The sequence below is a fragment of the Nerophis lumbriciformis genome, linkage group LG14 (assembly GCF_033978685.3).
Source record: "Nerophis lumbriciformis linkage group LG14, RoL_Nlum_v2.1, whole genome shotgun sequence".
NCBI lineage: Eukaryota > Metazoa > Chordata > Actinopteri > Syngnathiformes > Syngnathidae > Nerophis > Nerophis lumbriciformis.
Window position 1 is genome coordinate 29309324 of NC_084561.2, and position 14257 is coordinate 29323580.

General features: G+C 38.1%; 1 protein-coding gene across 1 annotated transcript in view; it reads right to left on the minus strand.

Annotated features, from left to right (window-relative positions):
- Positions 1–14257, minus strand: part of LOC133616419 (glypican-1-like) — a 112580-nt gene that overhangs the window by 6209 nt on the left and 92114 nt on the right. Inside the window, exons 10-11 of the mRNA XM_072914692.1 lie at positions 8440–8570; positions 2895–3070 (exon numbers count right to left, since the gene is read on the minus strand). Of these exons, the coding sequence (XP_072770793.1) occupies positions 2895–3070; positions 8440–8570 (307 nt within the window). The remainder of the gene's footprint in view (positions 1–2894; positions 3071–8439; positions 8571–14257) is intronic.

Below are 14257 nucleotides of genomic sequence, written 5' to 3' on the forward strand. Positions count from 1 at the left end.
GACACTGATAGTATGAGTAACAACAGTTGAACAAATGACTACTGACTGCATCGGAAGTAAACAAGCTGCAGCAACACTTTAGTAACATCAATCACGTTACAGAAAAAAATGTGTACCGTATTTTTCGGACTATAAGTCGCAGTTTTTTTCATAGTTTGGCCGTGGGTGCGACGTATACTCCGGAGCGACTCATGTGTGAAATTATTAACACATTACCGCAAAATATATCAAATAATATTATTTATCTCATTCGCGTAAGAGACAAAGCAAATGGCAGCAATCGTCACTCACACGTCAACCAATAAGAATATGGCGGGGGAGGGTCATGGCAGAAGTGCATTGTGGGTCATGGTATGCTAACTGCTATATGCTATATCAGGGGTAGGGAACCTATGGCTCTCGAGCCAGCTGTGGCTCTTTTGATGACTGCATCTGGCTCTCAGATGAATCTTACCTGACATTGCTTACCACGATAAGTAATGAATAATTCCGCTGGTAATCACAGTGTTAAAAATAACATTCAAAATATAAAACATTCTCATGCATTTTAATCTATCCATCCATCCATTTTCTACTGCTTGTCCCTTTCCATCCATCTGTTTTCTACCGCACCTGTTCAAGAAGTCGCATTATTGGTAAGAGAAATTGTATTTATTATTGGTTAGCTTCAGAAAAACAATGTTATTAAAAAGAATAAGAGACTTATTATACTGTAAAAATGTTGGTCTTACTTAAAAATGCATGCATTTAGTTGTATTCAGTGTTAAAAAATATTATATAGCTCTCACGGAAATGCATTTTAAAATATTTGGCTTTCATGGCTCTCTCAGCCAATAAGGTTCCCGACCCCTGTGCTATACACTACTGCCGGAGCTATTAAAATGGATCACATCAACATTGGCGGTAACTTATAAAAACTGAGAAGGGCTGAACTAAAATGGCACCGAAAAGGAAATCATATACTGCAGATTACAAGCTGGATATAGTGAAATATGCAGCAGAGAACGACAATCGAGCAGCAGAAAGAAAGGACGCTAGCGGGGCGCATACCAGAGGCAACACCGGGGAGGAAGATTTCATCGGATTTAGCGATCAGGAGTGACAGATTGTTTGGTAAACGTATAGCATGTTCTATATGTTACAGTTATTTGAATGACTCTTGCCATAATATGTTACGTTAACATACCAGGCACGTTCTCAGTTGGTTATTTATGCGTCATATAACGTACACTTATTCAGCCTGTTGTTCACTATTCTTTATTTATTTTAAATTGCCTTTCAAATGTCTATTCTTGGTGTTGGATTTTATCAAATAAATTTCCCCCAAAAATGCGACGTATATACTGTATGTTTTTTTTCCTTCTTTAATGTGCATTTTCGGCCGGTGCGACTTATAGTCCGAAAAATACGGTAACTGCCAAAAAGGAGAGGACTTGATGGTGTGCCTAGGAGAACGCCTCAGTTATGTAAATCACAAGTTTGGATCCCAGTGTGCTAGCAAGGTTAAAATGTCAATGCAAAAATCTTCAAATGTATTTACGGTCGTCCAAGTTCCTCTATATAATTAGGAATGTGCCAACCAATCGTATCGTCCGATTTTCGTATGTGATCGCCCTTGCCCATTAATGCTTTTTAATGCAGATCACAAACGCTGATCCTCTCTTGGCTAACACTGTATTTATTTTTAGACCCCCAGCTGACAAGTGGCTAGCAGCTAATTATGTATCTCCATACACAGTGTGAAGACGCTCCCCTAAGTTAATAATAATCACCTCCATTACGGAAAATAAACTGCATTTCTTTGTATCTTGATCATGTAACGTTATCACTGGAGGATGTGGCTTAACATGTTATATACCCAGAGCAGGCATGTTCACAGTTAAACACGTGTTTCTCTAACCAATAAATAAGTATTTAGTAAAATTTAAAAAGTGTAGATGGAACCCTGTTACAGCAGAAAATAAGCAGATATTGAAAGGAAATGAACACGTAGAGTCTAGAGAGAGAATAATACAACTTTTGTTGGTGTTGATACCTATATATGTCAGTATATGATCAATACTAGAGTGATCAAGTCAATATTTTTACTTCCTCAAAGGCAATAACTAAAGGATTTAAACAGGTAGCGGGGTCGGATTGGCGCGCATGGTCGAGCGTCCGTGCCAGCAACTTAAGGGTTCCAGGTTCGATTTCAGCTTCTGCCATCCGAGTCATGGCTGTTGGGTCCTTGGGCAAGACACTTCATCCTTGTTCCTGATTAGTCGTGTTAGCGCCTTGCATGGCAGCTTCTGAAATCAGTGTCTGAATGGGTGAATGTAATGTTTTGGGTACAAATCCAGGTATAGTACATTACTTTATAGACCATTGAGGAGTCTTTTTTATTGAGTTTAGTAATTAAGGACTATTGACTTTGTTTTGCTCAAACAATATGTAATAAAATAGAATAAGGAACTTGTTTAAATGTATTGATATTATTAAACTGTCAATAGGACTCAATATCAAAAAATATAAAAATGAACAAATAATCCATGTTATCGGTATTGGTATCGGCCATTTTCACTCATGAATGATCGTAATGGTAATCGGCAGCATAAAACCCTGATCGGAAAGGTTCAAGATACGGTGTTTTCCTAAAGTTCAGACCATTGAACCAATGAATTAGCCCTCTTCATAATAGTTTGATACATTATTGTATGTCTGTTTAATTAGGACGGCAGATCAGTGAAGGAATTAACACATTCTTTTGTATCAATTTGCAAGTATGGAAAAGTTCTGTGTAAACAAGCAAAGCAGCTTTATGTTGGACTACACAATATGTAAAGGTGGCACAATCCCTCCGCAGTGAAAGCTATAGATAGATTAGCTTCTTTGGAGAAGAAAAACAAATGACTCACTTGCATCCTGGAAATCCACATCGTTGCCTTCCAAAGCATTTTTTAGTCTGTTGCTCATAATTTTGAGTTGCATGATCTGTTGACGGATTGTCATATCTGGCTTGGTGATGTCAAGTTCCACCTCTGGATTGTTGATCTGGCTGGCTAAGCCATCACCCATCACTTCAGGAAGGTACCTTTATTAAGGAGCACAGAGGAATGGGAATTAAAAGAGCGTGGGAAATGAGAAACAGAGCAGACACAATTTCTGATAGTTTCTTCAATTTTGATTGTCACACCATTCCCAACACACCAGCTTACTTTTGTTTTGTGTACTATTTGTTTTGCGAGTATGCGATTAGACCAGATATTAGTGCTGCGTCTACTCCAAAACTGTGTCATGTTATTTGTGTGAAGTCACTTATTTTACTATTTCAGCTGTTGATTTCATTTCCAGACTTCAACTTCCATTATTTTAATTTGTTCTGATTTTTATACAGGTTTTGGAATTTCTTGTATTGAAATCTCTAACATGCTCAGTTTCTGCTTTGTAAATAATGATCACATAAATTGGGTGGTGTACATGTGTGTGCAGAAGTATTCATTTTGACAGCAGATTTCAATGTACCGTATTTTCCGGACCATAGGGCGCACCAGATTATAAGGTGCACTGCCAATGAATGGTCTATTTTGGAGCTTTTGTCATATATAAGGCGCACCGGATTTTAGGGCACATTAAAGGAGACATATATTTTTTTTTTTTTCTAAATTGAAAACACTTCCTTGTAGTCTACATAACATGTAATGGTGGTTCTTTGGTCAAAATGTTGCATAGATGATGTTTTACAGATCATCTTCAAGCCGCTTTCTGACAGTTGCTTCAGGATGCGCCGTTTTGTGAAGTGAAGTGAAGTGAATTATATTTGTATAGCGCTTTTCTCAAGTGACTCAAAGCGCTTTACATAGTGAAACCCAATATCTAAGTTACATTTTTAAACCAGTGTGGGTGGCACTGGGAGCAGGTGGGTAAAGTGTCTTGCCCAAGGACACAACGGCAATGACAGGGATGGCGGAAGCGGGGATCGAACCTGCAACCCTGAAGTTACTGGCACGGCCGCTCTACCAACCGAGCTACACCTATGGGCGGTCTTATTTACGTGGCTCACCTTCCGCAGCGTCTTCTCCCCGTCATCTTTGTTGTAGTGGTGTAGCATGCAAGGACGGGGGTGGAAGAAGTGTAAAAAGACGGAGCTAACTGTTTTAATGACATTGAGACTATACTTAAATCAATAACAGAGCAACATCTCCTCATCCGGAAACAACAACAAGGCCGAAAATGTAACCTGTGAAAAACCGTGTGACCGGAGCTTTCTTAATAACTAAAGTTTCTTGGGTGAATAATGTAAACTCACCACACCGGTATGTTTTAGCGCTTTCATGACAGATATAATAAAGAACTTTACACTACTTTATATTAGAAATGGCAACAGCGGAGGATGAATGTCCCATAACAAGAAGACAGAGAAAAAGAAGAAGCTAATCGACTACGAATCGCCACGGACTACAAAGGCGAACGGGCACAATTTTTCAGGACTTACGCAGATCCCAAATACAGATCAACAGGTACTAGAAGGTAAGAAAATTGCTTTTGCATAATATTGCGAAACAAAACACCAGATAATATGTCTTACCTTATACACACACCATAATAATACTCGTATGTTGAAGCACAGTACAATCCATCAAGCGGTACGGCTTCATAGCTTACCAAAAATCACAGAGCATTGTCATATATAGTAGAGTTGATGATATAGTTTGTTAACATTGTTTGCCATTCTTTGCACCATATGTTCTCCACTATGGATGGTATTCACCTGACGTCACATTAATAATGCGAGGTTTGAAGTGGTGGGCCAGCTGTTGTCATAGCGTTCTGGGTCGCATTTTGCCTTTCTTTGAAGAAAAATGCCCCATGCTTGCTTTCTTTTAGGCTGTTGGAAGCATTCAAAAAGCAAAAAGGATACAAGTTTTCTCTGAATTACTCAAGAGGTAATCAAGAAGGGCGAAAGAGAGCAAGATTTGACAAACAACAAGAAAAGTGACACGCACTCCAGTCCAAGGAAGCAGATCAAGTTGAAGAACGCACCGTTTTTAGTGATCACTTCCTTAAAGGTTCGTTTAATACACCTTTAACGTTTAGAGTTTCCATTTTAAGTATTATCTTGATATTATTTGTATTGTATCTTGTTTCGGAGTTTTTAAAACACATTTTTGCTACAAGTTTGGTAAAGCACCAACTCGGCGAGTCTAAAAGAAATCAAATGTCAGAAAAACCCACACGAGTTATTAATCTTTTACCAAAGGCAGCAATCATAAACTAAGTTTCAGCACATACACAACGTTGAGATCTATAGTTGCATTTTGATAAATACGGGGAAAAACACACGTACCGTATTTTTCGGACTATAAATCGCAGTTTTTTTCATAATTTGGCCGGGGGTGCGGCTTATACTCAGGAGTGACTTATGTGTGAAACTATTAGTACATTACCATAAAATATCAAATAACATTATTTAGCTCATTCACGAAAGAGACTAGACGTTTAAGATTTCATCGGATTTAGCGATTAGGAGTGACAGATTGTTTGGTAAACGTATAGCATGTTCTTTATGTTATAGTTATTTGAATGACTCTTACCATAATATGTTACGTTAACATACCAGGCACGTTCTCCTTTGGTTATTTATGCCTCATATAACGTACACTTATTCAGCCTGTTGTTCACTATTCTTTATTTATTTTAAATTGCCTTTCAAATGTCTATTCTTGGTCTTGGGTTTTATCAAATTAATTTCCCCAAAAAATGCGACTTATACTCCAGTGCGACTTGTGTTTTTTTCCTTCTTTATTATGCATTTTCGGCCGGTGCGACTTATACTCCGGAGCGACTTATACTCCGAAAAATACGGTACTCGTAAACGGCGCGTGCAACAACAACAAGGCAACAAACATGGTTGGAGACTCTTGGTACAAATTTCCTTGACCCAGCCACACATAAAAAAGTTGTGGACCTCCATGCTTTTCCAAGTTTTTATCTGCATTGCCGTGTAGAATGACGTCTGGAGCACCAGATAGTTTGATATGTCTGGGAACGCGACAGACGGATAATCGTTGGGATCACACAACAAAACTTGTTGTGATAACGTATAGGGATAGATCCCATTGCATAGTTTGATTTTTATCCATATCTGCTATTAAATGGTAACATCTATGCCCCTTGCGTACTCAGATAGTTCGCACTACGTTTATTGCACAGTGACCATGTTGGTATGGTGGCCCAACACTTTGTTTAATTCCGTTCAAAATTCACTTGACAACCTATTGTCATCTGTGCTCCTCTGTCATACCAATAGTTCATACAGTAACAGTAAAGTAGTATTAGTGCTGTGCCTGGCCAACCGACAGTTGTGTTGTCACAATGACTCACCAGTTGATGGCGTCATACTGTCAAAAGTGAAATGTGTCCTCTTCACTCTCTCCCAGGTGTACACATACAGTATATTTTGGTGGCGAAAAGTCCTAATTCCCCATAAATAGCTCTCTTATCCCACAAAGAAAAAAACGTATACTTTTATGAAAAGCATCTGATTGGATCTCCCTCGTCCCTGATTGGATATAATCCAAACTTGTCCCACCCATGTACAAGGCAAAATTAAACATGATTGGGTTACATTTCTGTCAACATTTTAGTCTCATTTTTATTTATAGACAAAACTGTCAGTTGATTTGGTCATCGTCTTCATCATTTGTTTTGATTAGTCTTATTTTAGTCAGTTAAAAATAGGTTGTTGACGATGACAAAGACAAAAATTAATAGTCAACAAAAATAACACTACGCATGTATTATGTGTGTGTGTGTGTGTGTGTGTGTGTGTGTGTGTGTGTGTGTGTGTGTGTGTGTGTGTGTGTGTGTGTGTGTGTGTGTGTGTGTGTTCTTGTATTTCTACCCTTCTTGAGACATCAACAAGGAAAAGTACCTTCCATATGGAGGACCGGTGAACAAGTTAGGACCGAAATCATGGTCCCAATACAAAAAAACATTGCATCCAATTAGAGAATGTCTCATTTGCACCACTGGTGGTGAAATCTATCAAAATTTGGGTGGTCCCAAAAAGGAGGGATTTTTCACATTGACTGTGTGTCAGTTTTAAAAGTGCTCTCCCTCTGGCCAACATATGAAAGAACAAGTGTGTGTGTAAAAATTTGAAGTGTTCCCCCTCTGGCCAACGTATGTAATAACAAGTGTGTGTAAGGAATTGAAATGCGCCCCCTATGGCCAAAATTAATAAAAGACATAACATAAATATGTATATAGAGACATACTGTAATAACTTGAAGTAAATAATGAAGATTAAAAACCAATTACCAACAAAAAATTCAACAAACATTTTTTTTACTAAAAGCAGTGTTTTTCTCACGTGTCTACTTTTTTCTTATAAAATTGGGAACAATTTATCATATTCTTTCTGTTTCTGTAATATTGCAATATTTTCTCATAAAATTACTACTTTTTTTTAATGTAAAATTACACATTTTTACTGAAAAATTGTGACATTTGTCATATAAAATGCTGACTTTTATCACAATATTGCCAATTTTTTTGTTGTTCTCGTAAAATAGTGACATTTTTTGAGTGACTTTTGTCATAATTTTGCCAGGTAAAATTCTGATTATTATTATAATATTGCCAAACTTTTTTATTTTTGTTATACAATTGTGACTTTTGTCGAGTAAAATTACGACTCTTTTCATAATATTGCACAAATGTTCAGTTTTTATTGTAAAATTTGGACTTGCATTGAGTAAAATGACGACTTTTATTATTATACTGCCAAAATTCTAAGTTTTTCTTGTGAAACTGTGACCTTTTTCTTGTGAAATTCCAACTAATTTTTCACAACAAGCTTTTTTATGTTTGCATAGTATGTATATATTATTAATGTTGTGAATACCTACCTACTCAGTGGCCTAGTGGTTAGAGTGTCCGCCCTGAGATCGGTAGGTTGTGAGTTCAAACCCCGGCCGAGTCATACCAAAGACTATAAAAATGGGACCAATTACCTCCCTGCTTGGCACTCAGCATCAAGGGTTGGAATTGGGGGTTAAATCACCAAAAATGATTCCCGGGCGCGGCACCACTGCTGCTCACTGCTCCCCTCACCTCCCAGGGGGGTGATCAAAGGGGATAGGTCAAATGCAGAGGACAAATTTCACCACACCTAGTGTGTGTGTGACAATCATTGGTACTTTAAATACAAATTTTTATGTATCTAGAAAGGGTGGTCCTGAAGAGGTAGGCATTTTTCAGAAGTCTCAAGAAGGTAAGAAACACAATAATGTGTGTGTGTGTTAGTGTGTGTGTGCTTGTGTGTGTGTGTGTTTGTGTACATAAGATGGGCTGAAATACATGCAAAAGTGTTTTAGCAGAAAATGGTTTTATGCTGGAAAAGGATATGCCAAATTAAAGTTGAACAAACAATATTCTAAGAACATGTGCCTTTCTCACCTGGCCTTGGTCATTCCATTCCAGCATTTGTCTTGATTGGCGCCGCCTGCTGCCAATTTACTGCAAAGTGCTGCAGGAAGTTGCAGCCAGTACTGCCTCATCTCCCTTAATTTACTGGAGAGATCTGACACCTGAGAATGACACCATAATGAAATGCATATATTTATAGTATGAGCAATATAACCATACATGTAAAAAATACAATACATATATTCATCATCACCCGCCCAGAAAATGGAGGGGAGGAATTGATACAGGAAGGTATATGTGCTACCATCTCCTGGCAGTCATGATCGACATAACATTGTTTTACATTATTTGTTTAAAAAAATATATTTTTAGGCTTCTGTAGTTAGCCAGCACATAGTACTGAGTAGCAGACTGGCTTAGTAGTACAAGGTTAGCGTTTCCACAGACTTTGATACTAATTTCCGTTAGCCTGTCAATAGGATCGTCGAATATATGCTAGCACGAAGCTAGCAATAAAAGAGCCAGCCTTTATCCTGTATGGTTTAATGGCTCCATGCCTCCTGATATAACGACATAAATCACAATATATCATTTGCCATATAAATTATAACAGAACCATTTCAAAACAGGCAATAAAAGCTTCTAATTTGCATGCAGTTAACATATTGCGTAATTTCCAGTTGTATTATTATCTCAAAACTATTGTTAATCGACTTGTTAATTTACTGTTAATATCTGTTTTAACACGATTCCATCTACACTCCTGTAAAAATTTAATAAGTATGTTTGGCTGCTTTTTATTAGTTTTGGGAATAACAAATGTGGGATCCAATACCGAGTACTTACAGAGGCAGTATTGGCCATAATAATGCTTACACTAGTACTTCAAATACTCAAGAACATTTTTGTTATGACCAGACAAAAACACAAGATGGCATGGAACAATATCAATTAAATATTACAATTGTTTAATAGTTCACTTTTCCATACAATATTTGGAGTAAAATAAAGTCAACAGTGCAAAATAACTACTGTAAAAAGAAATATAATATTATAATAATAATATAATAATATTTGCTCATATTTAAATCCGTTGGATTTGGACCTTACAGTCCTGCTCCTGTATGCCCAGGAATATATTTCTTAAGTATGTAAATAATAACAAAAACGACAAAAATGCAATAATAAAAAATATCGATGAAGTCCCTGCAGCATCAACCATATACTTATACTATACCTGGAATAATTGCTGTCGTTATTTGTAACGGGTCGCCCACCCGTTTACGTTCAAGAGCTCTAGCTTAGCAGTTACCATGGCTTATTGTTTCCTACTACTGTGTGTCGAGTGATAATGTTACTTTAAGAAAGAGAGTACAATTTCATCCATGGGGGCGAGATGGCACTGTGGAGGGATGTTAGTTGCTAGCTTAGACTGCGTTGAGGATGCGTTCGTTGCAGCTTGTTGTTGTCAAATTGCAGGACACAGCGAGAATGTGTCATCAACCTGACTCATCACGACAGGACAATAGTATTTGAAGCTCTATCATCAGCCATATTTAAAATAATTTACATCGTATATTGTCTACATCACACAACCTTAATAGCAATAATTACAATATAGAGCAAAACCACATAATGTAACAAGAACAAGATATGTGGATACTAATAACTATCAGCTGTCTCTTTAAATATAATTTAAAGGCCTACTGAAATGCGATTTTCTTATTCAAACGGGGATAGCAGGTCCATTCTATGTGTCATACTTGATCATTTCGCGATATTGCCATATTTTTGCTGAAAAGATTTAGTAGAGAACATCGACGATAAAGTTTGCAACATTTGGTCGCTGATAAAAATGCCTTGCCTGTACCGGAAGTAGCAGACGAGTAGCGTGACGTCACAGGTTGTGGAGCTCCTCACATCCGCACATTATTTACAATCATGGCCACCAGCAGCGAGAGCGATTTGGACCGAGAAAGCTACGATTTCCCCATTAATTTGAGCGAGGATGAAAGATTCGTGGATGAGGAAAGTGAGAGTGAAGGACTAGAGGGCAGTGGGAGCAATTCAGATAGGGAAGACGCTGTGAGAGGCGGGTGGGACCTGATATTCAGCTGGGAATGACTAAAACAGTAAATAAACACAAGACATATATTTATCAAATCAAATCAAATCAACTTTATTTATACTCTATTAGCCACAACACAACCAGGCTTATATTTAATATGCCACAAATTAATACCGCATAACAAACACATCCCCCCTCCCGTCCATATAACCCGCCAATACAACTCAAACATCTGCACAACACACTCAATCCCACAGCCCAAAGTACCGTTCACCTCCCCAAAGTTCATACAGCACATATATTTCCCCAAAGTCCCCAAAGTTACGTACGTGAGACTTTTTGAGACTTTTATTAGTAGGTTGCACATTGAAGTACATATTCCGTACAATTGACCACTAAATGGTAACACCCGAATAAGTTTTTCAACTTGTTTAAGTCGGGGTCCACATTGATTCATGATACAGATATATACTATCATACATACTATCATCATAATAGAGTCATCACCAGAGGTGTGGACTCGAGTCACATGACTTGGACTCGAGTCAGACTCGAGTCATGAATTTGATGACTTTAGACTCGACTTGACAAAATGTAAAAAGACTTGCAACTCGACTTAGACTTTAACATCAATGACTTGTGACTTCACTTGGACTTGAGCCTTTTGAATTGACATGACTTGACATGACTTGCTACTTTCCCCAAAACCCAAAGATGAAAAAGTTATTCGGGAGCGCTCCGTATTTTTCATTGTGTACTTGTCTATCAGCGTTGCGTGTGTCAGCTGGTGTGGTCTCAGTACAACAGCCAATCAAATTAGATCTACTTTGTTTTCATCACACAGCATTCATCCAATCAAATTGCAGGACAACCAACGAAGAAGACATGTCCAAACCACACGCCAGTGAACAAAAAATGATACCTAAAATAATTTTGTTTGGGTATAAAAATTACGAGGTGGTCAACACAAAACGGTTTGCAGTATGTAACACATGCGGTTCGAAAATTACTGATGGAGAGGCAACAACTTCCAACTTCGTCCGGCATTTGAAGTTGCACAAAGAGCGGTAAGTTTTGAATGTAAGATAACGTGTATTGGCTAAGTAACGTGACTTTTATTTGCTGTAGTTAAATCAGTGAGGCTGTAAACTCACTGCTAACGTTATAACGTTATTGCAAACACGGGAATCTGTTGCAGTTCACTACCTTATTCATACTTTTTGTTCAGTGATTTTTTTTAAGCAGGGTTACGTTAGTCAATATATCACACGTAACGTTAGACGGCGGTCAGCAGCACCGTATTTTAGCCACCTAAAAAAAGACAAAAATAGTAAAATAAAGGTCAGTTAAAATGTATACTATATTATGAATATGTGTACCGTTTTAGCTAGCTTTCTGACATACTGTTGGTTGTTTACCTCAGTGGTCCCCAACCACCGGGCCGCGGCCCGGTACTGGTCCGTGGATCGATTGGTATCGGGCCGCACAAGAAATTTTTTTTTTTTCTTTTTTTAATTAAATCAACATAAAAAACACAAGATACACTTACAAGTAGTGCACCAACCCAAAACAACTCTCTCCCCCCTTTTGTTCTGGGCATTGAACATGAAGACTCTTCCTTCACTGTTCCGAGAGGCCATGAGAGTCTTGGCAGTGCCTGCCTCCAGTGCTCCAGTGGAGCGAGTTTTCAGCCATGGTGGCATCATACTACGCCCCCATCGTGCACAAATGACTGACAGACTCTTGGCTAATTTGGTCTTTTGCAAATGCAATGCAGCATAGGGCCCTGACATATAAAAAGTACAACTTTTTTGTTATGTTCACGTATATGTCATGTTTTTTCAATGTTAACACTTTTGTACAAATAAGTACATTTGCACTTTATTTTTCAATGTGTTTGTTCTGTAAAGGAATGAGTTAATGTTTAAAATGACTGGTTAATAGTGCTATTATAAAGTGCAATGTCAGCACAATTTTCTTTCCTGCAATTTAAAATGCACTTGTTTTAATAAATAAATACAGCGTTTGAAAAGCATACACAATCTGTGTTAATATATTAGTCTGTGGTTAAAAGGACTTGAAAGGACTCGAAACTCAAAATGCAGGACTTAGGACTTGACTTGAGACTTTCCAGTCTTGACTTTGGACTTGACTCGGGGCTTGCCTGTCTTGACTCGGGACTTGACTCGGACTTGAGGGCAAAGACTTGAGACTTACTTGTGACTTGCAAAACAATGACTTGGTCCCACCTCTGGTCATCACACAAGATAATCATCAGGGTGTATACATTGAATTATTTACGTGACATGCACATAGCGGCACGCACGTACGGGCAAGCGATCAAATGTTTGGATGCGTACTCACCAGTGACGTGCAGTCACTAGAGGCAGGTGAGGATCATGGAAAGAAAAAAAATTTAAAAAGAAAAAATATATATTAAATTGTTATATATATCCAGTGATTATACTATAAAGTTATTTTCCATTTAACTTCACCAGTTTTAGATTATTTTTATTCAAAATCGCTGAATTTTCACATTTGCCGTTCAAATACTGAGAAGAGACGGTGCGGTGAACAGCAGCCAGTTGAGGCACGTCACTCAGTGCTGCAACATGGATTGCGCAATGACTCGGCTAACTGCTGGCCTGCTGTGCAGTGAGACTGTATTGCTATATGAACTATATTATACATTTCCATAGTTTAGTTAGCTGAGGTATATAATGTACAGTGTATTTTGTCAACAACTGTATGTGTGTAAAGTATTTCTTGTGCTGAGCGATCATAAAACGGCTGCAAAAGACGCACTGTGTGAGGCTCGCCTCCTGCACCCCCGCCGTAGAATTGTTATATCAACTAAAGCCCACACTTAAACTTTCCACGTGCAAGATTGAATCTATTTTAAAAATGTATTTCATAAGAAGCCAAAAAGTGCAAAAACAATAATGTTGGTGTTGGAGGAGTTGTGAATGACTGCAGGGACACAACATTATATACACTTGCAGACTGCAGGTGTACCTAATTCACAACTCCTTCAACACGAACATGATTGTTTTTGCACTTTTTGGCTTCTTATTAAATAACTTTTGTAACCTATTTTCATGGGCTTTCCTCTTTGTGATGTTAAGTTCCTGTTATGCGCTGTTATACAGTATATGCCTTGAGCTCTTATTTTGAAGGCGCTAAGAGCGGAAGTGATGTCACGTTGCGGAGGTTTTTGAAAGAAGGTAAATAAAGTGGTCCTCGTGTGAACTGGAGCCTCCGTGTTTGTTATTTTGTAGTTTCATACAGTATAGGCGACATTTATAAACCCTCGGTTACACTTTTTTAAATAGATTCAATCTTGCACGTGGAAAGTTTAAGTGAGGGCTTTAGTTGCGGCGCATGGACTTAATTTCTAAGTAAAGGTAAGACCATAATAACTTTTTTTTTTATTAAATGTGCTTTTTTGTGTGCTACAGTTTGTTTGTGTAAAGTTAAAGTTAAGTTAAAGTACCAATGATTGTCACACACACACTAGGTGTAATGAAATTTGTCCTCTGCATTTGACCCATCCCATTGATCACCCCCTGGGAGGTGAGGGGAGCAGTGGGCAGCAGCGGCGCCGCACCCAGGAATCATTTTTGGTGATTTAACCCCCAATTCCAACCCTTGATGCTGAGTGCCAAGCAGGGAAGAATGCTGGTATGAGCTTTTAAACATAACCCGTTAACTGCTGCCAATCAAATGGTGAATAAGATACTCTTTAGGGTTCATATGTTTGTAAATCTGACTGTGATGAAG